At 40.5% G+C, this 25,768-nt stretch overlaps 1 protein-coding gene across 1 annotated transcript in view; it reads right to left on the bottom strand.

The window, feature by feature from the left end:
* The window catches only part of ofcc1 (orofacial cleft 1 candidate 1), a 420,469-nt gene that overhangs the window by 208,306 nt on the left and 186,395 nt on the right, over nt 1-25,768 (bottom strand). Inside the window, exon 13 of the mRNA XM_072248661.1 lies at nt 12,539-12,627. Within this exon, the coding sequence (XP_072104762.1) occupies nt 12,539-12,627 (89 nt within the window). The remainder of the gene's footprint in view (nt 1-12,538; nt 12,628-25,768) is intronic.

Raw genomic sequence — 25,768 nt, 5'->3', positions numbered from 1 at the left:
CTGCCCAGTTCATTGCTCTCCCCGCGCTCCTGAGGGCCCATGAAACTGCCATCCTCACGGTCCAGCACATGCTCAGGGTGCAAGTCTTCCCTCAGGAAAGTGACTGATCGAGGGCCAGAGTTCACATCTCGGTTCTGGAAGGCTTTCTGTTCTCTTTTGGGAACCACAGTCAGCCTTTCATCTGGTTCCCCCCACCCCCAATCTAAAGACCAAACTGAGAAAGAGAATCAGGAGCTGAAGACATCCCTGTACTGTCTTGTCTCTTCCAACCCCATAACCTGGAGCTCCCAACTGGTTTGCACAGAGATTGTCCACAATAACCTCTAGACATCCTCCTCTGGCATGTCCCAGCCACCAATCTTCCCTGACCAACATCATCCATGAAGATTCACCCAGTGTTCAATGTTTCCCAGCTCAAGCTTCCTCCCCTCCATGCTCCAGTCACCGCCCCCCCCCCCATCTTCTCCCTACTTCATAGATGGGTCCCTGGTCTATTTCGTGCGGTGCCTCCTGACATCTCGCCGAGTGTGGAGCAGGGTCTAGTACCTCATTGATTGAAAGGGGTATGGTCCAGAGGAATGTTTTTGGGTTCTGGCTCGTATCATCTGAGCAAGTCTTCCATCCAGTGGGCACAGATCTCAGGTGTCTCATAGGTATGCACGTTCCAGGCTATCAGAGTTTCTTTGTGGTTGTATTTTATACTCTTCCTCTTGTTTCAGTCTTGTCAAGTCCTGACCAAAGCATAGTGACAGCAATGATCCCTGTCTACCTTGTCCATGTTCCAGGAAAGAAGATTACAATTTAGATTGATGCTGCAAAGGAGCAGTATTAGTTCAGTATTAAGTTACTGCTTCTGAGCCACGGTGACAGCATTAGATTTAAATTTGAGAGTTTTAGTTAGTGATCCTGTTAGCCTAACATTTATTATATTTCCTTTTGTTTTGTACAGTGCTTATTAACACTCGGTGAACTGCTCGTTCTGCTGCTGTGTCTCTCTTGGGCCATCACCGAACAGTGTCAGGAGTAGGCCACACATACAATCTCAATTTAAAAATAAATCACGAATTAAAATTTCCTTTTAAAAAGATTTTTTATTCTCAGGTACTTGGACAGGAATGGCATAAAGAGGTACAAGTCTAACGCAGGCATATAGGATTAGCATTTGTGCCGATGTCAACCCTACGACCGTTGCGAATGCAGCGTTCTGCTACCGCTGATTTCTCTGGGTAACCCAAATGGATACACCTCCTGTGCTCCTCGATGTATCTGTCTGGGCGCAAAACTATGGTGCCATGCCAATGGCTTTTGGGACCACCCAGTAAAAGAAGCCATTGTAATAAAATTAAAGAACAAGAATTTTAACAAAGATAAAGGTGTCGCTCTAAGTAAGAATTGAAATTCGATTGCAAACAAGGTGGGAGACTGGAAACCTGATTGGATGAGGACTAACCAATCAGGAGGGATGGACTATAAGAGTATAAATACCACCCGACAAGACATACCCAGGCATCATCCCTGAAGAAGATGGCAGAGTTTGCCGTTGAAACATTAATTATAATCGATACCTGTATCCAGCTGAAAGCCCGAGAAGAGCTTGTTCGTCAAATACACCGGGAAAGCACTAGACCATTTTACAGATACATGGCTCCTACAGTTAAAGTAGCATGGAGAAGATGGGCCAGAAGTTGGCTGAATAATTATTTTGTGCTCAATGCAGTTGACTGAATAGTCCTGTAAACTGCTGACGTTAGCCACATAGTAAAGGCTCAGGCAGCAAAAAGAGACTGAGCTCCTTTCAAAACTACCAAGCCTAGGTCCATAAGAGAGGCTGAGCTGATCAATTGAATATTACAAGAGATCAGAAAAATCAAAAGACAATTCAGTGGATAGACTGGAGTAAAGTTCCTCCTCAGCCATTTGTACTAAATGATTCTGCTTCAAATTCAGTTCCACTGGAAGTCATGCACGTACAAGTAAGATTAAGCCAGATGATGGAATATCATGATAAAAGTATAATTATTTTATTTGAAAGGTTTAAGTTTTTTGAATGAAAAATAAACATACATAAAAAGTGGTTTGCCAATCTGTAATTATGGAATTGTGCACTATTAAAAACAGTCAGACTTCATGTAACAAGGCGCACTTTCTGGATATATTACAGCAAGAACATTTGTAATTACTTGCGATATTTTTACCAATGCATTATGCCACTACGTGTTCAATGAAAGAGATACTGGTTTATACCCATGGCTGTAAACTTATGCTATATGCATAATGAGACTTCAAACCTTGAGGTGATATAGCAAAGATCCAATAATCCAGTATGCTTGGGACTTTGGCAGTACTGGACTCGTCAGTTTTCTGGGCTATTTGTTAACACTCCAACACATGCTTAATTCGCTTTTCTAACAGACATAACACATAAATATTTCGGTGAACCCAATTTGTTTGAAGGGACTGTGAGAAACAGGACTGGCTAAATCTCAAGGAAGTGCGGCCAGCAGAAGCAGGTGAGTTTAAAAGGAATGCGGATACCAGGGCTCTGGTGGGAGGAAATTGCAAATACTACCTCGTAACCCAGATAGGGAACTACCTGGGATTTTGAATAGTTAGAGGGGATTAGTGCAGTTTTAACGTACGTTATTACAAAGGCGGCCCACAAGATGACTATTTCATGGGCTCACGGTAGTCTACCCACATAGATACACCAAAAAACCAAAAAAAAACTGTCCAATTAATAAATCATTACAACTGAACCCTCTTGATTACGAACATAGAATAGTAAGCACAGGAACAATTAAATATCTCTTCTTTCTGCATATAATCCATAGCCCCCCCCCCGCCACACACACAATCATCTGCCTCCTCTTATATGCCTATATCATGTTATTTCTACCACTACCCCATAATAGCCTATTCCAGGCACCTACCACTCCAGGTAAAAGAAAATTGCTCCGCACATCTACTTTCAACTTTCCCAATCTCATCTTAACTGCATGTCCCCTAATAGCTGACATTTGCAAAGTAATGGAAAAAGACATTTGAGGTCAAGATTTCCTCTTTATCATTCAAAAGATTCATTCAGTGGTATTCCAACAGTGGTTAGAAACTGGCCTGGAGGTCAGTGGTGTGGTGATGTGTGTTTTCATTTGTATCTTCCACCCAATGGGAAGGGGGAGAAGAGAGAAAGACCAGGGTGGGTGGGGCCTTAGGTTATGTTTCTAAGGAAACAGGAAATGTAGATAGAGTACATGGAGGGAAGACTTGTTTTCATGATGGATTAAAAGATGCATCAATTGGAAATCCAGAAAATGCAGTCATTTTGCTGTCATTACAGCTACAAACCAGCCCATTACATTCCAATATATGCAACAGGAATATAGGAAATGGATAAGAGATGCAATGTAAATTTTACAGGACAGTGCCACAGGACAAGGGCATAAAGGGAGGGACACACTGATAGAAACACAGGAAGTCAGGCAGAGGGTTAACATCAGTATTAGAACATCCACCTGAAAAGCAAATTAAATTTTCGTCTGCTAATACTGCCAACAGTAATTTCTAGACTATTAAGTTTATGTGAATGTTCCCATTAACTTGCACATAGTGCAAGCTGCAATGTCAACAGATTTTGGTCTGCAGAACAAAGATTTAGTCCTTACAAAGCTCTAGTTTTATGAAGTGCTCTTCCCAGACCCAAGCCAGTCAAACCCATAGGGCAATATACAGGTGCAGTTGGTAGTGCCACTATATCATAGTTACTGCATTATGGGTTCAATCCTGACCCCCGATGCTATATGTAGGGGTTGTACATTATTCCTCTGACCACATGAATTCCCTCCAGGTGCTCTGATTTGCTGCCACATCCCAAAAATGTGTGGGTTGTAAATTTAATTGGCTTATGTGAATTGTACCTAATGTTTAAGTAAGCAGAAGAGTCCAGAGGGCAGTTCATGAGAACGTGGATAACAGAATAGAACTAGGACAGGATTGGTGTTAAAAAAAAAGGGTGTTTGGTGGTCAGCATGGACCAGATGGGCTGAAAGGCCTGTTCCTCCCTCTAATTCTAAGACTTAATAGCTATCTCTAACAGCACAGATTGCATTGAGTAATACAAGGGCAGCACGATAACATAGTGGTTAGCAGATTACAGGCGACCTCGGTTCAATTCCCAATGCTGCCTGTAAGGAGTTTGTATGTTCTCCCTGTGAACACATGGGTTTCTTCCACATGCTTTGATTTCCTCCCACAATCCAAAAACTTAATGGTTGATACGCTAATTGGTCATTGTAAATTGTCCCATGATTAGGCTAGGATTAAATCCGGGTATTGCTGTGCGACGTAGCTCAAAGGCCTGGAAGGACCTATTCCACGCTGTATCTCAATAAATAGAAACTAATTAAAGCCCCAAAGTCCATTGAGTCTATACCAACCATCATACATCTGCTTATGCTAATCCCATTAATAGGAGGAACTTGTGCATACATTCCCAGATTGTATTGTCAACGTTTCGGGCCGAGACCCTTCGTCAGCCCTGACGAAGGGTCTCGGCCCAAAAAGTCAACTGTACCTCTTCCTATAGATGTTGCCTGGCCTGCTGCATTCACCAGCATCTATTGTGTGTGTTGCTTGAAATTCCAGCATCTGAAGATTTCCTCGTGTTTGCCCAGATTGTATTGTATATCTTAATGTTGAATACAGTATATGGAGCTCCAGGATCTAGACATTGTGATAAGAAACTTGTGGAATATTGTGTTCATTTGGTATGTTGTGTGTTCAGTTGTGGACACCTTATTTTTGGAAAGATGTCATTGAATTGGAAAGAGTGCAGAGGATATTTGCAAGGATTTGCTGAGGGTGGAAGAATTGAGTTGAAGAAAGGTTGAACAAGTTGGGACCGTTTTCATAGCAGCATGGGAGATCTAGAGGCAATCTTATAGAGGTGCGCAAAATTGCGAGGGACATATATTGCCGATAAAAAATATCCACCTTGGAAGTTCATGTTTTATTGTTTTACAACATTGAATCAAAGTGGATTTAATTTGGCGTTTTTGACACTGATCAACAGAAAGACTCTTTTGTGTCAAAGTGAAAACAGATCTCTACAAAGTGACCTAAATTAAAACACAAAATATAAAATCTAAGTATAAAACACAAAATAATTGATTACATAATTACTCACGCCCTTCAAGTCAGTATTCACTAGATGCACCTTTGCTAGCAATTACAACCTTGAGCCTGTGTGGATCAGTCTTTATCAGCTTTGCACATCTGGACACCGCAATTTTTCCCCATTCTTATTTACAAAGCTGCTCAAGCTCTGTCAGATTGCATGGGGATCGTGAGTGAACAGCCCTTTTCAAGTCCAGCCACAAATTCTCAATTGGTTTGAGGTCTGGGCTCTGACTTGGCCACTCCAGGACATAACTTGGTTGATTTTAAGGCATTCCTGGTAGCTTTGGCTTTATGCTCAGGGTCACTGTCTTGATGGAAAGCAAATGTAACTCTCACTTCGGCTAGCAGCTTAATATAGGGGGTGATAGCCCCCAGCCCGGACAAACTTAAGAAATCTTGCTTGGGTGGATGCTGCACAATGTGTCCCCTGTTACAAATCAGTACCCCAAAATAACAAACAGTAAACAATATGCGATTAAACAATTAAGCTTTAGAATTCTTACTTTGACTATATGGTCAGTAAAGAAATGAGAAAAAGAAAACAAAGGGCCCAATCTTATCAAACAGTCTGTTGCACAATGTTGGAGCTCACTGATAGGTCGATCGTCCACCAATCGTCGCTGACCTTCAGACCCTCGCTCCAAGTCCACCCCGTCTGGCGGTCTACCAACTCTTTCCATTCGCGTCTTCTCTTCTCATCTCTCCCCGGCAAAAGACCATGAAAATCTCTCTTCCAGCTCACAAGAAAGAGCAACAGCATTCCAAACCCCGTTATCTCTAGTCATAACCCAAACATTGCTGCTACAGAGAAACCATTACATTATCAGTGAAACCGGACAGCATGTTACACAAATCTCCGACGTTACAGTTCTTTTGCGGACTGCATCAGGCTTTCCTCCTGGATTTGCCTTTATTTTATAGAAAACCTACAGTACAATACAGGCCCTTCGGCCCACAATGCTGTGCCGAACAAGAACTTACTTTAGAGATTACCAAGGGCTACCCATAGCCCTCTATTTTTCTAAGCTGCATGTACCTATCCAAGAGTCTCTTAAAAGACCCTATTGTATCTGCCTTCACTACCATCACCACCAGCAGCCCATTCCACGCACTTATCACTCCCTGCATAAAAAAACTTACGCCTGACATCTCCTCTGTACCTACTTCCAAACACCTTAAAACTGTGCCCTCTGATGTTAGAAATTTCGGTCCTGAGAAAAAGCCTCTGACAATGCCTCTTATACACCTCTCTCTATCATCTTATACACCTCTTGCTATCAGGTCACCTCTCATCCTCCGTCGCTCCAAGGAGAAAAGGCCAAGCTCACTCAACCTATTCTCATAAGGCGTGCTCCCCAATCCAGGCAATATCCCTGTAAATCCCCTCCGCACCCTTTCTATAGTTTCCACATGCTTCCTGTAGTGGGGTGATCCGAACTGAGCACAATACTCCAAGTGTGGTCTGACCAGGGTCCTATATAGCTGTAACTTTACCTCTCAGCTCTGGAACTCAATCCCACAACTGATGAAGGCCAATACACTGTATGCCTTCTTAACCACACAGTCAACCTGCGCAGCAGTTTTGAGTGTCCTATGGACTCGGACCCCATGATCCCTCTGATCCTCCACACTGCCAAGAGTCTTACCATTAATACTATATTATGTCATCATATTTGACCTACCAAAATGAACCACCTCACACTTATCTGGGTTGAACTCCATCTGCCACTTCTCAGCCCAATTTTGCGGCCTATCAATGTCCCGCTGTAACCTCTGACAGCCCTCCACACTATCTACAACACCCCCAACCTTTGTGTCATGAGCAAATTTACTAACCCATCCCTCCACTTCCTCATCCAGGTCATTTATAAAAATCACAAAGAGAAGAGGTCCCAGAACAGATCCCTGAGGCACGCCACTGATTACCGACCTCCAAGCAGAATACGTCCCACTTTGCCTTCTGTGGGCAAGCCAATCCTGGATCCACAAAGCAAGGACCCCTTGGATCCAATGCCTCCTTACTTTCTCAATATTTGCTGCATTTATTTTACCCTCTCCTTCACAAGCCTTCGAAGACCTGCTGCAGTGAAGCATTTCCACAGCATGATATGGCTACCACCATGCTTCACAGTAGGGCTAGTGTGTTTTTAATGATGTGCAGTGTTTAGCTTAACGCCAAACATAGTGTTTGGTCTCATGGCCGAAAAGCCCAATTTTGGTTTCATTAGACCATAGAACCTTCTTCCAGCTGACTTCAGAGACTCCCACATGTCTTCTGACAAACTCTAACCAATATTTCATGTGAGGTTTTTTTTCAATAGTTGCTTCCTCTTTGCCACTCTCCCACAGAGCTATGACTGGTGAAGCACCCGGGCAACAGTTGCTGTATGTGCACTCTCTCCCATCTCAGCCACTGAATCTTGTAACTCCTTTCGTGTTGTCATAGGTCTCTTGGTGGCCTCCCTCACTATCCCCTTCTTGCACGGTCACTCAGTTTTTGAGGATGGCCAGTTCTCTGCAAATTTACAGCCGTGCCATATTCTCTCCATTTCTGTAAGATTGACTTAACTGTACTCCACGGGATATTCAGTAACTTGGAGATTTTCTTGTATCCATTTCCAGACCTGTGCTTTTGAATAACTATTTTTCACAAAGATGCTTGGAGTGTTCTTTTGTCTTCATGGGGTAGTTTTTGCCTTCCAGGTACTAGTGTATTTTCACTACAATCAATTGAAATGCCTTGACTGTGCACAGGTCTCCAAAATCAGATTTCCATTTAAGTAGTTATGTGACTTCTAAATTCAATTGGCTGCACTGGTGATGATTTGGTGTGTCATATTGAAGGGGAGGAGGTGAATACTTATGCAATCAATTATTTTTGTGTTTTATATTTGTAATTAATTTTGATCACTTTGTAGAGATCTGTTTTCACTTTGACACAGAAGAGTCTTTTACTTTTGATCAGTGTCAAAAAAGCCCAATTAAATTCAGTATGATTCAATGTTGTAAAACAATAAGCATTAAAACTTCCAAGGGCAGGTGGATACATCTTACGGGAACTGTAGATTGGATGAATGAACACAGTCTCTTTCCCAGGTTTGAGAGATCAAGAACAGGATGCATTGGTTTAAGGTGAGATGGGGTACATTTAATACAAACCTGAGGATAAAATTTGTCACCCATAGGATGATCAGTCCATGAAATGAGCTGCCAGAGGAAGTGGTTGAGGCAGGTACATTAACAATGTTTAGAAAATACTTGGATAGGTAGATGGATTGGAAACGTTTTGTGGGGTATGATCCAAATGCAGATAAATGAGACTAGCCTAAATGTGAATCCTGGTCACCATGGATCAGTTGGGTTGAAGGGCCTGTTTCTGTGCTGTATGACTCCATGAAGGAACATAGTAAATGCCAAAGTCCAAATGTTCTATGCTTTGGAGTGGAAGTTGCCACTGGAGATGTTCCCATGCACATTCAGCCCTTCTTCTGTAATTCGGATGTCTGGGAGGGTCTGGCGTAGAAACGATTGTGGATCGCATCAGTGAGAAATACGATGAACATCCAGAAGGAAGGGCACAGCCTACATTCTGATCTTTCAGGATCTAGTTGTGGGATTCATTGGAAAGTGAAACGTATATCGGAACTCACCTACAATTTCTGTTGTGATAGGTAGAAAGAAAAGAAGCCATTAAATATGAAGAGTAACCACAACTTTAACTCAGGAGTAGGGGGTGGGGTGAGAGAAGCAGTGGTGTTGATGAGTTCTCATACTGAGAACATTTATCACCTGAGCCTCACTTATTTTTACCAAATCAGACTTCTCCCCAGAAGATGCAAATATCTCTCTGTGGATGACGGGAGGGAGAAGGAGGCTTGAGAGATCCCAAAAGCAGGGGAAACAGGTTGGATTTCACCATGAGGTAGGACAATCAGAAGACCTCAGAATGGCCAATATTTCGATGGCCTTCAGTGACTCAATAAATTTTCACACAGGAGACTCCAGGTGGGAGGAGCTAAGATGGCACCAGAGGGTGACTACTTCAAGCTCATCTGCAACACAGCTTAAATTCCTCTCTTTAATGTCTCTTTTTTCCTTTTGAAGGTGGCTGGGGACGTGTGCCTACGGGGTGAGGTCTGGGGGATGACTGACTCCTTGCTAGTGTTGCCAACTGAAGCATTGCGGGAGATTGGAGCATCGAGACAACGGGTACGGCTGTTGGAGGCCCCTGCTCTCCTCTTCTCCTCTCCTCTCCCTCTCTCCCTTTCGATGGTTCTCGAGTCGGGTGAGCTTGAATAAGCGTCATTGCAGACTAACATTGAAACAGGAAGCTGTTGGTCTACCCCCTTGCTCTGTAAGGGGTAACACCTCTGTGAGTGAGGGAGAGGGAGAGAGGGGGAGAGAGAGGAGGGGGAGGGAGGGAGGGAGAGAGGGAAGGAGGGAGAGGGGGGAGAGAGAGAGAGAGAGAGAGAGAGAGAGAGATGTTGAAGTGCTGGATTATGGACTGTAGTGTTTGATGGACCTAGATCATGGTCTCTTTGAGGGTTTTCCTATTGCTTGCCTGGTGGGTGGTGGAGGGACTAATGCTTCCTGCTGGAACAAGTGGGGGAGGGGGCAGAGGAGGGTTGGTGCTTTGCTGCTGCTTGTGCATGGGGGGAGGAGGGGAACTTTGGGGTTCTAACGTTTTTCCTGTCATTCATTCTTTGGGGTTTTCATCTGTTTCGCGGATGTCTGCAAAGAGTAAGAATTTCAGGCTGTATACTGTATACATTTCTGATATTAAATGGAACCTTTGAACATGTAGCCGCCTGCAAAGCATACTTATCAAATTGGCTAATTGTTTATTATAGTTACATGTACTAGGATACAGTGAAAAACTTCTATGCCATCCATATAGATCACTTCATTACAAGAGTAAAATGAGGTCATAAAAGAGAAAAACAATTACAGAATGCAGAATAAAGTGTTACAGGTACAGAGAAAATGTAATGCAGGCATATAATAAGGTGCGAGGCCATAATGAGGTAGATTGTGAGGTCAAGAGTCCATCTTATCATACTTTGGGCTGCACAGTAGTCTTTTTGACAGCAGGATAGAAGCTGTTCTTAAAGCTGGTGGTTCACGCTTCCTTTGTATCTTCTGCCCAATGGGAAGGAGGAGAAGAGAGAACATTTGGGTCCGTGATTATGTTGGGTGCTTTATCAAAACAGCAAGAAGCAGTGATGAAGTCCACAGATGGGAGGTTGGTTTCTTTGACGTGCTGAGCTGTTTTCGCACAGCTCTTTCTTATGGTCATGGCAGAGCTGTTTGCCGTACCAAGCCGTGATGCATCTGGATAGGTTCATCGATAAAAATTGGTTAGAGTGAAAGGGAAATGCCAAATTCCTTTAGCCTCCTGAACAAGAAGCAATGGTGAGCTTTCCTGGTCATGGTGCCTACGTGACCAGACCAGGACAGGGTTTTGGTGATGTTCACTCCTTGGAACTTGAAGTTTTCAACCCTCTCTACCCGAGCATTATTGACGTAAACAGGTGCATGTACACTGCTCCTCCCACCTTCCTGCAGTCGATGACCCACTCTCTTGCGTTGATGATATTGAGAGAAAGGCTGTTGTCATGATACGATTACACCAAGTCCTGTATCTCCGGGGCCACCACAGTGATGTCATCTACAAACTTGTAGATTGAGTTTGAGCAGGATCTGGCCAAGCAATCACGAATGTGTAGGAAGTAGGATAGGGGCTGTGAACACAGCTTGTGGGGCACCAGTGTTGGAAATAATCATGACAGAGGTTTTACTGCCTCTTTTTATTCATTGTGGTCTGTTGATTAAGAAGTCAAGAATACAGATGCAAAGGAAGGTGTTGAGTACTAAGTCTAGGAGCTTGCAGATGAGTTTGCTTGGTATTATAGTAGTGAAGGTGGAGCTTCTGTCGGTAAACAATATTCTAACGTAAGTGACTTTACTGTCCAGATGCTTTAGAGATGAGTGTAGGGCCAGGGAATCGGTGTCCACTGAAGACTTGTTTTCAATGTAGGCAAATTGCAATGATGGTGAATGTCAGAGCCACCAGGCACAACCTTATTTTTCTTTTGTACCTGGATGAAAGTGGATTTCTTGAAGTAATTGGGAACATGTGACTGAAGCAGAGAGGGTTTAAAAATATCTTCCAATACACCCATCAGCTGATCTACACAAGATCTAAGGACATGGACAGGACGTGGCTGATCTTACATCCTTAACGGTGACTGTGAGTTCAAGTGCATTAGACACTGCCAGGGCGGTAGTGATGCTCTAACTCTCTTCTGTTCAAAATGAGCATTGAATGCATGAAGCTCATCAGGAAGGGATGCACAAATGGCCATGCTGTTCTGTAGCCCATTACAGGATAAAGCCCTGGCACAACTTGCAACTGGTCTGGAACTCAATCTTGGACTGCTATTGTCTCTTGGCATCGCTGAGATCTTTGCTAAGGTTGTATTGCAATTTCTCGTAGAGGTCAGCATTATGCACACGTTTAATGATGGATTTCTCCTCCTTCATGGTGGGTGCTAGGTCTTCCATGCATAGCAGGATTTATTATGAAAAACAATATTTCACAGGAAACTCCCATTAATGAGTAGATGAACAACATTTACAATGTTTCTGATTTCTAAAGGTTACCAGCTATAAGGTCTTCCTCACTATATGCATACCATGCATCAAATACAGGTGTAAGGAAACACAGCAGATAAAGAAAAGATGGAAACGAAAAATACTTGAGGAAGCTACACTGTCAGGAAAGCCAAAACACTTGAACAACAATTACATTAAGGACTAGTTAATTTTAGCTAAGCCTTCTTGAAGCCCTGGTATAGACATGTTCTTTTTGTTTGCGCGTGTCTGCATGCGTGCAAGCCTCTGTGTGTGCCTCTGTGTGTGCGTCTGCGTCTGTGCATGCATCCGTCCATGCGTCCATGATGATGTCTTTTTCATGGCTTTTTACAAGGCGCAGAGTGAGAGAGAGAGACTGTGCGGCACGCCATTCCTCACACAGACATTTTCGCAGTATTTTTCCCTTTTATTTTACGAGGTCGAGTTGCGATCTCGACACTCAACTCGGCACGGATGGAAAGCGTACCCGGGAACCTCCGCTCCCGGGTCCAGCGCCGATGTCATTGCGCCACCAGCCGGCCCGGTATAGACATGTTCTAACAATAAACTGTTGGCATTACCAACTTCGCCAAGTGTGACTTCATTCACCTTGTCAAACATATCAAATGCACCTTTGAAGATCACTAACACTGCTGGGTGTAAAAAAAAATGACAGATCTTAAGCTGACAATACCAGTCATGCATGCAAGTGTACAGACAGTGTTTTCACCTTCAGGAACACTCTGCCCTCGCCACGAACTCCAATTAGCTCATCAAATTTCTTTGCACATTCGGAGCTGCTTCCATAGGTGTTGTGATCTGCAATGCAAAATTGAGCAAAAATGTAGTCAAGATAACATTGGAGCACTGCAGTAGTGTAGTGGTCAGCATGACAATATTACACCTCGGGCCACCAGAGTTCAAAGTTCAATCCCTGCATACTCTGTAAAGAGTTTGTATGTTCTCCGCATGACCGCGTGGGTTTACTCCGTGTGCTTCGATTTCCTCCCACAGTCTAAATATATAACGGTTGGTAGGTTAATTGGTCATTATAAATTGTCCCATGATTAGGCTAGGGTTAAGTCAGGGGTTGCTGGTGCCTGTTCGACACTGTACCTCTAAATAAAATACAGTTTAGTTTTTTGTTCCTAATGGTAAATAGGGGTTAATTGGTCATTGATTCATTAATGACAGATGTACCTAGAGACAGTGAAAAACTTTTTAGCATGCTATCCAGACAGATCATTCCAAAAGTCAAGGTAGTAGTAAAGGATAAAAAAAATGACAGAATGGAGAATATAGTAATAGTTATACAGAGAAAGTGCTATACAGGTAGAACATTAATGGTGAGGGTCATGACAAGAAAGACTGAGATCAAGAGTTCAGCTTTATCGTACAAGTCCGTTTGGATTTGCAACAACGTCTCCTCCACAATCTCCATCAGCACAGGTGCACCACAAGGCTGTGTGCTTAGTCCCCTGCTCTACCCGCTTTACACTTATGACTGTGAGGCTAAGCACAGCTCCAAAGCCATATTCAAGTTTGCTGACAAGAGCACCGTTGTAGGCCAAATCAAAGGTGGCGACAAATCAGCATACAGGAGGGAGATTGAAAATTTGGCTGAGTGGTGCCAAAGCAACAACCTCTTACTCGATGTCAGCAAGGCTGAGGAGCTGAGTATTGACTTCAGGAGGAGGAAACCACAGGGCCATGAGTCAGTTCTCACTGGAGGATCAGAGGTGGAGAGGGTTAGCAACTTTAAATTCCTCTGAGTTGTTCTGGGCCAGCATGTAAGGGCAATTACTAAGAAAGCATAGCAGTGCCTCTACTTCCTTAACAGTTCGTGAAGATTCAGCATGACATCTAAAACTTTGACAAACTTCTAGAAATATGTAGTAGAGAGTATATTAACTGGCTGCATCACAGCCTGGTACGGAAACACCAATGCCCTTGAACAGAAAATCCTACAAAGAGTAGTGGATACAGCCCAGTCCATCACAGGTAAAGCCCTCCCCAACACTGGGCACATCTACACGAAGCGTTGTCGCAGGAAAGCAGCATCCATCATCAGGGACCCCCACCATCGAGATCACGCTCCCTTCTCACTGCCACCATCAGGAAGAAGGTTCAAGAGCGTCAGGACTCACAACACCGGGATTAAGAACAGTTATTACCTCCCAACCACCAAGCTCTTGAACAGAAGGAGTTGACTTCACATAACTTCATTTGTCCCATCACTGAAATGTTCCCACAACATATGGACTCACTTTCAAGTAATCATCATCTCAGGTTCTCTATATTTATTGCTTATTTATTTATTATTATTATTTCTTTCTTTCCTTCTTTGCACAGTTTGTTGACCTTTGCACATCCAGTTGGTGCAGTCTTTCACTGATTCTATTATTGAGCATGCCCGCAAGAAAATGAATCTCAGGGTTCTATATGGTGACATATATGTACTTTGATAATAAATTTACTTTGAACTTTGAAGTGGTGCATTCAAGTGTCCTATCAATGGGAGATGAGCCTGGTGGAGTGTTTTCTCAGGCTTTTGTATTCTGCCCAATGGGAGCAAGAGAAGAGAGAATGACCAGTGTGAGAGATGTCTTTGCTCATGTTGGGTGCTTTCCAAGTGCAGCAGGAAGTACAGACTGTGTCAATGAAGAGGAGGACAGTTTTCATGATAGACAGGGCTGCGTACACCACTCTACAATTTCATGCGTTCTTAGGCAAAGCAACTGGTATATGCTATTGACGACACCCTTTCTCCTCAATGGTACTGGTTGCCGGAAGAAGAATACCAGCAGCCAATTCCACCAGCATCCATGCAACAATCTCTTTTCCTTTATATGAGAGTCTGAAAATGGAGCGATTTCCATTACAACTAGATCTAATCTGGTAAAGTAATTTAGAATGGATTCAGAGACCAGAATGTATAGTAGAAGTATTTCTGGCAAGTTTTTGAACAGATATTTGGAGAAAAATGTGAGAAAACACTAAGCAATAAGTGAGGTGTTGCATCTATAAAACAGAGGTCAAAAGTTGGAGAGTATAGAGTATGCAAGAGACCAGCATTTAACTGGTAAACCAAACCAGTGTAGAATGCTTAAAATGAGATAAAAACACAATGATGAAGAAAAAAGAAAAAAGGATGAATAAAGTTTTAAAAAGGGTGAAGCAAATCAGCTGGATGCTGATATTGTAATGTTACAAGATTGTTCGCCACTTTTGTTTCATGAGGTTCCAGAGAAAGGGAGCAAAATTCCTCTGATCACTCTGCCCAATTATACTGTGGTCAGAGCTGCAAAGATTTCCCCTGTTTAGTATCCTTACAGAATCAAGCACATGGTTTCTGTAAGCACATCAAACATTGCTTTGGTCATGGCAACCAGAAGAAACCTCTTCCCGTTATTCTGAAACAGTTACGAAGTCTTCGAGGTAAGAATCAAAATTATCTGAGAAGAAGCACTCTGAGGGTAAAGACCAATGTTATTCTCATTGCATATTTCCAAGAACATTGTAACATACATACACACACACACACACACACACACACACACACACACACAAAACAAAGGAGCTATGGCATGTATTTGTTTTAAGCTATTTTGCAACATTTGCAAACATCAAATGCTTTGCTTTTTGAAAGTTGCGGAGGAAATGCAACAGCCCAAGATGTACAAGAACTCAATAAAGAAATCTGCATAGTTTATGCCTGGCTCTGTGAGCCAACGTTCTTAATTAAGAGAAAAATCTGCACAGTATATAATGGTAGCATCCAAATTAATTCTTTGCAAAGGGCTTATGATTTTGTTAATTCTTTCTCCATTACATCCCACTGTGCTTCACTGAAATCAAAAGGATATACTAATCCTATGAATCAAACAACAATTAGTTATTCACTTACAATGTTTTAATGTATCTTTTGACCTACAAGCTGACACAAATAGTTAAAGGTATTATGGTTTGATAGAAAGAGGACTATAACAAATGTTTGGGGCAACCACGCTCGGCTCTCAGGTTACATGTTATTCCTTTTCAAGTGAAATTGTTCCCATCCAGTCTAGGACCTTACACTAATGAAACTTAAACTGGAGGGTGTCGCATCCTATTTAAAACATTGTAAAGCAAGGCACACTAACAAGCAAAGCAATTACTGCTTCCGTGGGCAGTTTTCCTTTGTATGCATTGGCTTTACACTGACACAGCATACAGTGATAGAATTAAAAAATAATCTAGTAAGTTCAATTTCTTTTTAACAAGGTTGCCATTATTTCCTTTCTTCTCCCTTTTGTTTGAGATTCAGTAATATTACCCAATGCTGCAAAACTGGCTGGCTGAATTCATTTCAACTCCTACTCTCCAAATATCTTGTAATAATTTGCTAAATAAAACGCAATAACAATAATTTCTCTCCCGCAACAACAGCAAGGAGCTCCTCAAATTGAAGTTCAATATAATTTGCACTGAGATCTGAATAAAACATATAAGGAAAATCAGTCAAACGCTCGCAATTAAAGAAGATGAAAAATCTAAAAAGAAATTAAATTTAGTTGTAATACAACTTCCATTCTTCTCTTGCTAGAAAATTACTACCAAAGTGTTTTTTCTGTAATTTAAATGTTAAGCCACCAGATGTGTGTCTCATGCTTGAAGAGTTGAAGCTTTGCATTATTTAGCATATTAAGACCCACAGAATGTAAAAAAAAAGAATTCTTCATTGCCTCGAGGTTCTAATTAAGTAAACCTTTGCTTGATGCATGCAAAAATTGCAATACAAGAAATTTCTTTTTGCAGTCAGTCCCAGCAATATAATAAATATGGAAAATTCTAAACCGATATAATTTTTCTTTTGCTTCAGGATTCAAATATATCTACTATAATCAGCTACTCGGAATAAAGGCAAACAATCAACAAGAGACCTAAAGCACTTAGGTTAACATCCACATACTTTGTGTAATAGTAAATGAATATCACATTTCACACACAGTATTCACAAAACATAAGTTTAAACTTAGTTATCTGTGGCATTTTCCAAAGATCTCAACTTTGCGTGACAGAGTAACTTGGCTGCATGATCTCTTCTACGGCACCAAGAGCCGTTAAATGCACAATCTGATGCAGCTTCTGCATTTGTACTTTTATTTCCAAAATTTGGCTCCTTTGACTTCACTACAAGCAGTGCACAGACACAATTAAACAGATTTAGCACATGTAACCAATGGAGGTTTTTTTTCCCCCCCAAATTCCTCATTTAGCAAATTGCCAATAAAATGGCAAGCTTCATGTATGAAGTTTAGCCAAAAAGCAGAAGTGCTGTAGAAGCTGGAGTTGAAAACCTGAAACGCTGAAAGTACTTAAGCAGGTTCGAATGCAAGATGAATTTATGGAGAACTCAAGGTGGGAGTAATATTTCAGGAACATGATCCTGAATATCTAATGCTCTACGAGGTTCCAGATTGAACAGTTACTGCCCTTTTTCCAGGGAAGCCAAGAAATTATTTAAAATTGTAAACTTGTGGAAGTAATGAACATCAAAAATATGCAAATAAGAATAAGGTTCATAAGTTGAAAACACCTAATGGAAAAAAATCAAACTGGGAAAAATTCTTTGGTCCAAGAATAATCAGAATAAAGAACATGACTTCCATAAGAAACTGTTAAAGCAAATATATTTTTGAAAGGTAATTAGTTTAGCTTATGAGTAGAGATAATGAATAAAGAGATATTGAGAGCCATTTGGACAGAATGGGGAAACTCATTTGGAGCAGAGATAATAGCATGCATGATTTGGGCTCAATGGCCTGTTTCTATGCACTTCTACAGAATTATTTACTGAACACAGATCAAATATAGAACAGAACGGCCGTTTTGGCCCATGATGCCTGCACCAAACATGTTGCCAAATTAAACTAAACCTCTTCAGCTTGTACATGATCTATATCCCTTCATTCCATGTATTTTAAGTGCCCATCTAAAAGCCTCTAATATGCCACTATCACATCTGGTTCCACCACAACTTCAACAGCCCATTCAGCGTGTAATAAAATGAAATGCACATCTCTTTTAAACTTTCCTCTTCTCACCTTAAATGTATGTACACTAATATTTGAACTTTCAACCATAGAAACAAAAACAGATTCTGATTGTCTATACTTATATACTTTATTGTCGCCAAACAATTGGTACTAGAATGTACAATCATCACAGCGATATTTGATTCTGCGCTTCCCACTCCCTGGATTACAAATATTAAATATTAAAAATAGTAAAAATTAGTAAATATTAAAAATTTAAATTATAAATCATAAATAGAAAATAGAAAAATGGAAAGTAAGGTAGTGCAAAAAAACCGAGAGACAGGTCCGGATATTTGGAGGGTACGGCCCAGATCCGGGTCAGGATCCATTCAGCAGTCTTATCACAGTTGGAAAGAAGCTGTTCCCAAATCTGGCCATGTGAGTCTTCAAGCTCCTGAGCCTTCTCCCGGAGGGAAGAGGGGTGAAAAGTGTGTTGGCTGGGTGGGTCATGTCCTTCATTATCCTGGCAGCACAGCTCCGACAGCATGCGGTGTAAAGTGAGTCCACAGACGATCTAATCCTTTATTTCTTGAAAAGAATTTAAAAGCTTTCCTGTTAATGAACATGTTAAATGAAGAGTGCATATATTTAAAAGGTGTATAGACCTCATCCATGGACTGAACCATTGCTTTTGATGAGCCAAAATCTAAAGGCAAAGAACTAACACAAAGTCCAAGCCATGGTCAGTATTCATTAAGCCTCTCTAATAAGAGATACTTGAAGGACAAATAGCATAGTGACATCCACTGCAACAGCTCACCCACAGAGACTGGATAGTTGGAACAAACTCAACAGGACTAGCAACAACTCTTCCTCAGGCAGCTGGAGATAGTTGCATTTGGAAAGGAAAATTGTAAAACCAAACTTAATGACCAATTCACATCTCAGGCAAAGTACCATGTTTGCATGACAAATGAGTGCAAACCAGAATAATAAATCTATCATCAACAATTATTTCTACATAGCTAGCTCATATTTTAACTGTAAATTATTGACTTAGATTTTCTTCGGCACTTAAACCTACAATGAAATTTTGCTACATTGGAACATTCCAGCAGACAAGTGGTTAAACTTAGTTAAATTGTTATAGAGTAATACAGCATGGAAACTAGCCCTTTGGCCTAACCCATCCCTACTAACCAAGATGTCCATCTAAATTATTCCCAATTACCCACGTCCTTCTAAACCTTTCCAATCCAAGTATATACATAGATAAGGAACAAAAGATATAGTCTTACTGCCTGCAAATAGGATTAGTGTAGCTGGCTAAAAAGGTCCACAAGGGCTGAAAGGTTTGCTGTATAAACTGGCAAAATTTTCTTCATGAATAGAATAAAATGTGTTCAACAACTGATGTGATCTGGGAATAGAAACATGGCAGTTAAGTTATGCAATCAGAGTTTTGTCTCATTGGTCAGAGAAGTGAGTTGAATCCTATTGTCATAACTGGTGAATATAAATTCAAGTAATTAAATAAATCTGCATTCAAAACATTGTTTCATTAAACACTGAATTATTGAAATAACACTTCTGGTTCAATCATGTCAAACTAGGAAAGAAATCCCCTCTCCTTAGTCTATCTGATCCATGGGTGGGTCCAGACTCACCAATAAGGTTTGCCCTTAACTGCCTCCAAAGTTCCAAGGCAGTAAAGAATGGACAATAAATGCTGGTGTTGCTAGCAACACTCATATACTGTGACAGCTAACTAAGGCAACCTGTCATTACAGGAAGCTTTCCTAAGAGGAGAGCTATGTAGGAGGGAGGGGTTAGATTAATTTCAAAGTTGGCTAAATAGTCAGAACAACGTTGTGGGCCAGATGGCTTGTATGTGCTATAATGTTCTATGTTCCATATTCTATGCTCTAAAACAAGGCATACTGCGATTCTCCGTAATGCATATATCAAGAAAAACAAGTTGAAGAAAGATAAATTTTGTGTATTTATTTATTTACACTTTTTTTCACACAAGTCTGAGGGAGCAAATTTTCTCCTGTTTCACAAATACTTGGGCGTTGATTTACGAATTCTGTAAAGGTAAATTTCCATAATCTGTACTACCTTAATATGGAAGTAGCCTCCAATATTACGAAAGTTAAGACCAGAAAATGCTCAGCAGGTCAGGCAGTGTTTGCAAAGAGAGCAACAGAGTTAACATTTCAGATTAATAAATTTTAATCAAAGCCAGACTGGAAAACTGATGACCAAAATCACATTTTAATCAAAACAAGCTCACTAACCATAACAGTTACTTTATGCAAGAACTAGAATAATGCATGTTAGTTTCTCACACAACTTACAATTCCAAAGAAATGAATCAAACCCTTAAATAGTCAATTGTTACGGGGGGGCATGAATAACTGGAAGAAGTATTTAACTGCAATCCTCTTGAATCCTCTTAAAATGAAATAGTGAAATATTTGACAATGAGTGCTCTGTAAGGGCCAATGCAAAGAGGTAACATTTTAAATCCTGTTAGCTGAATAAGGCATAAGATTCACACATCAGGAACATTCTCCTGCCAAGAATTGACAGCGATGATTAGAGAGAATTTTCTGTCGGATGATTTCTTCATAACTTAAATTACAAAGGAAGACTTTTTAAACTGTAAATTGACGCATGCCTTTATAACAAATGTCTTGCTGCAATAATACTAAATTATGTGCTGCAGAAGGTGATCTGTATGACATCTGCAAACATCTGGCTAAACTCTCCCTTAACAGGGATGAAATTATTTATTTAATGCAATTGGTTAAACCAACTGCAGACATAAAACTCTCAGTTTCTGTAGCCTTAGCTTTGTTTATTTTAACTCTAACATTTAGAATAACGTTATCAAGAATTATTTGTTGGTATAGGATGACTGCACTTGATTGTGCTAGGCTGAAGAACCTATTTCTATGCTATATGGTTTTATGATTACACCCAAGGTCCACCAAGCAGTTAGCTATGCCTTAAATTCACATCACTTTTTCCAAACATTCCTTATTGCAGCTCCTATTCACCAAAAAGAAAACAGTGCTAATTTAATCACAATTCATTTGGTATCCAAAGGAATGTGGTGATACCTATGACATCAAAATAAAGTCAGATGTCCAACCTGATGGAAGTATTTTAATAACTTCTCCTTTTTGCATTTCATTTTCTCTTTGTGCTTGTTTTGCATGTCTCTCTCTCTCTCTCTCTCTCTCTCTCTCTCTCTCACACACACACACACAACATGAAAATCTCTCTCCACTTCCTTTACACCAGTGGGAATACTTCCCTTGTGGGTGATAGGATCTCTTTGGGAGGGTCAAAGGTTGCCCTGGAGAGGAAGTGACAAGCTGCGAAATGTAAAAGAACAATTTTTTCCACATGTTCTTGTGCTCTAAAAGCTGTATGGGGTTGTCAGCCAATATCATTTTAAAATGGGCCAGGTTACAATATAACATGCCTGTCAAATTCAATTTATAATTAGACTGGCTGTATTTAGTTATGAAGTTTTACTGTTCTAGTAAGTTAAATCTACATGCCACATATATCAGCAAATGATGTTTGAAGTTAACTTTGAAAACTTTCAAAGTTGTTTAAACACAAAAATAATTTTTCCTTTTTGCACAAGGATCAGATTTAACTGCAGGATATAAATCAATCCATTTGCTTCCTTTGGCACTGAGAGGAGATTTTATTCAGTACATTGTTGCATATATTTGCATTTTATAGTGGGAGATGTTAAACGGAGCTCCTTTGAGAAGGACTCCTATTAGTACAGTCTGTATATACTCCCAAGAAGGCAACGTAACCTATAATGTTTGAGCTTACAATTTCTCAAGATGCAGCACAAGTAAAACTCATCATAACTCAGACATTCATTGGAGCAAATTAAGGATTCCCTTATTCTTCTGAGAACTTTAAAATTGTTAATCTGCTTGTTTATTTTATTGTACCATTCTTTGACTTTAATACAACTCCAATGTTTAATTCCTTATTTAAATATATCATGATTTGTACCTATGGATTTGATAATTTGAGATAGTAATTTTCAGCATCTTTTTTGTTGCTGTCAACATCACTCTACAGCACATGGGTTTGATTTCATGTGGCTCCGTGCAGACATGAGTAGACAAAGTCTATCAAAAATAGGCTGGATGAGACTGCCAAGCCTTTCTCCAGGAACTTTGCAAGACGCTCAGAAGAGTCCGCAAGATCATTGAAGGAAACGTTCCCTGGTCAGGTAATAATCTACCTTTAAATAGGATAATCCTACTCATTTTATACCACCTCTGTACAGAGATAGCTGATTCAGGTGGTCGCAACCTATTTTATGCCTTGGACAAATACCATTAAGCTAGGTGTCCGTGGACCCCAGGTTAGGAAGCCCTAAGCAGGCTGATCCACTGTTCCCCATACATCACTCTGGGGCATGCAGTAATAAATTTAAACTACTAACACACGTTATATAATAACAAAATTAAATATATAAGTCCCATAACATAGATTGTTGTACAACCAACTTCAAAGTGCAAATGGGTGCAAACTCAAATTTAACTGTACAAATTCCAGACTCACCAATTAAGGAAAACCTGACGACTGAGGAACTTAATTGTGTTCAGGTAAAAAAAAGACTAATTGCATTGGACAAGTTCTTTTCTATGCTAGCACATTATATAAACCTTATATAGAGAGGTATCTGGATAGAATACGAATAAACTATGGAATGTTGTAGCTTGTCAAGTCATATACACTTGAAATGAAAAATCTGTAGGGCTGTAATGAAAAGGCAAGGTAATTAGAGTATATTTGATAGCCCTCAAAGGGCTGGCACAGGGATGATGGGATGAACATCCTCTTTATCTCCTCTACAGTACACACAACAAATCAGCTAGGAACAAGGGTACACAAATGTTCAATTTGTTTTCCCACAGATAACCTAGGGTAGCAAACACATGAATATTATTTAATAAAAACAAGGAAATCTGTGTTAATTGTGATGCTTGCTAAAAGAGGATATAGCTGAAAAAATATATACTTAACAAGCAGTGCTGCAAAAAAAGTATTTTCATGACTGATAAGACCACCAAGGTGAAAAAAGTTCTTCATCCAAATTTTCTAGATTGCAAGGCGTATCACAAACTGACACTCAAAATATCGGTAAACTTTTCTTTAACATCACCTCTACTTTGATAGCTTTGAAGATGGATTTCTCTGAAATGTAAGACCATTTCTATTGTTTCTGCCTGTACAGCGACCAGTGAAATCCTCAAGATCGCCGTGCCTGTGAGACAGGAGACTTCCCCTTGTAAAGATTGGAAGGAGGCATTTTGGACACAAAAGCAATTCACTTCAGCTCAAATAATCTTCTTCAAATAATTTGCTAAGAAATTAATCAAAGGATTCCATATATCTTCAGACCACATGTTTAAAAATGTATTACATTTAAGATCCACAAAAGTGTTCCACTGCAAGATGAAAAACTGTCCTTCGAGAATAAAAGCCAACCGCCAGAAGCAACTTGGTAACCTCACTGCAATAGATGAGGATGTAAGTAATATTCATGTCAAATGACCACACACATCATAGGCTCCTTGTTGATATCTTAATGGGATCTTACTCAAGTTAGCATAGACCTCTGAACCTCAGAGGCAGCATAATGATCCCTAAGTGGACTTACACATTAATATAAATGACTGCTAGTCTGTTCACCAAGAGCTTTAATCTGGGAAAGGTCCTGAGTTTAACAAAACTTTAAGTTCTGTGGCACAGCTGTACTCTAGCAGTAATTTTAGATTTCCCTTGCAACCCATCACAAATACAACAATTACAATGTAATCCAATAATGGTTATCACATTTTTATAACTCCTTGTATCCCACTATTTTCTCTGGCTGTATCACATAATATTGCAAGAGTTCATTTGTCTCCTAAGAGGCTGGGAAATATTTATCTCTCACCAGAGATCAATTTGGCAACCGACAGCTAGGAACTTAAGGTATTTTTTTGCATTACAGCACTTATAAAAATTTTTAAACAAGAACTAATCCAATGCTTGTGTGCTAACCAACAATTAAATGAAAAAGATTCAAGTGCATAAGTTTTTCTTTCAATATGTGATAGTTGAATATCCATGTTAACCTTTCACTCTACAAAAAAGCACATGCTTCTTGGGACATAGGTACGGTTATTCATGTCAGCTGTGATTCTGTTTATAAACAGAAAATTAAAGGCTTGAGTTCCACTCCAGACACAAGCCCTTAACCTGGTGATCCAAAGTGGTACTGAGGACATGAGGCTTAGCCAGAGCTGCTATCCTTTGAATAGGACATAAAACAAACCGGTTCCATCTCTAACAACAGAGGTGTCATCACTAATCTCCCAGCCGAAATTTATTCTGTAAAGTTAACACTTAATTAATATGTCCTTGCTGCTCATGGGAGCTTGCTGTTCTGAAAACTAGCAACTAAATGTGGTACATCAGAGAGTTTTCACTTCATTATCTACTCCAATGGCTTTCAGATGTGTTGGGGTCATGAAAGTTATTGCCTGTTTGCATATCTTTCTTCAGCCTACCAAGTGATGACATAAAACATAAGACATAAGAGCAGAATTAGCCCACTCAGACCATCAAGTCTGCTCCGCCATTCCATCACAGCTGACCCCAGATCCCACTCAACCCCATACACCTGCCTTCTTACTATTTCCATTGATATATCAACTTCAGCCTTAAACATACCCACGGACTTGGCCGCCACTGCGGTCTATGGCAGAGCATTCCATAGATTCAGTACTCTCTGGCTAAAAAAATTCTTCTGCTCTAAAAGGTTGCCCCTCAATCTTGAGGCTATACCCTCTAGTTCTGGATACCCCCACCATAAGAAACATATTCTTCACAGTCACCTTATCTAGTCCTTTCAGCATTCAGTTGGTTTCAATGAGCTTCCCATACATTCTTCTAAATTGTACTGAAGCTGCCAAATGGTTCACATATATTAACCCCTTCATTCCCAGAATCATCCTCGCGAACCTCTCTGGACCCTCTCCAATGACAACACATCCTTTCTGAGATATGGGGCTCAAAATTGTTGACAATACTCCAAGTGTGGCCTGAATCGTGTCTTATAAAGCTTCAGCATTATCTCCTTGATTTTATATTCTATTCCCCTTGAAATAAATGCCAACATTGCATTGGCCTTCTTTACCACAAACTCAACCTGAAAATTAACTTTCTGGGAGTCTGCACAACGATTCCTAAGTCCTTCTGCACCTCTGATGTTTAAACCTTCTCCTCATTTAGATAATAGTCCGTACCGTTGTTCCTTTTATCAAAGTGCATTATCATTCATTTCCCAACACTGTAATCCATTTGCCACTATTTTGCCTATTCTTCCAATATGTTTAAGTCTTGTTGCAATTAATTGCTTCCTCAGCACTACCTACCCTTCCACCTATCTTCGTATCATCTGCAAACTTGACCACAAAGCCATCAATTTCACTATCTAAATCACTGACAAACGATGTGAAAAGTAGTGGTCCCAATATTGACCCCTGAGGAGCACCACTAGAAAAGGCCCCCTTTATTCCGACTCACTGCTTCCTGCCCGTCAGCCATTCCTCTATCCATGCCAGTATCTTTCCTGTAATGCCACAGGATTTTATCTTGTTAAGCTGCCTCATTTGTGGCACCTTATCAAACACCTTCTGAAAATCCAAGTAAATGACATCCACTGCCTCTCCTTTGTCCACCCTGTTTGTTACTTCCTTGAAGAACTTTAACAGATTTATCAGGCAAGATTTCCCTTGATAGAAACCATGCTGACTTTGACTTATTTTAATATTAGTCTCCGAAGACCCCAAAACCTCATCCTTAATAATAGTCTCCAACACTTTCCCAGCCACGGAAGT

Source organism: Mobula birostris, chromosome 1 (genome assembly GCF_030028105.1).
Source record: "Mobula birostris isolate sMobBir1 chromosome 1, sMobBir1.hap1, whole genome shotgun sequence".
In the NCBI taxonomy this organism is placed as follows: domain Eukaryota; kingdom Metazoa; phylum Chordata; class Chondrichthyes; order Myliobatiformes; family Myliobatidae; genus Mobula; species Mobula birostris.
Note: the sequence above shows the minus strand (reverse complement) of the source record. Positions and strands in the feature narration are given on the sequence as shown.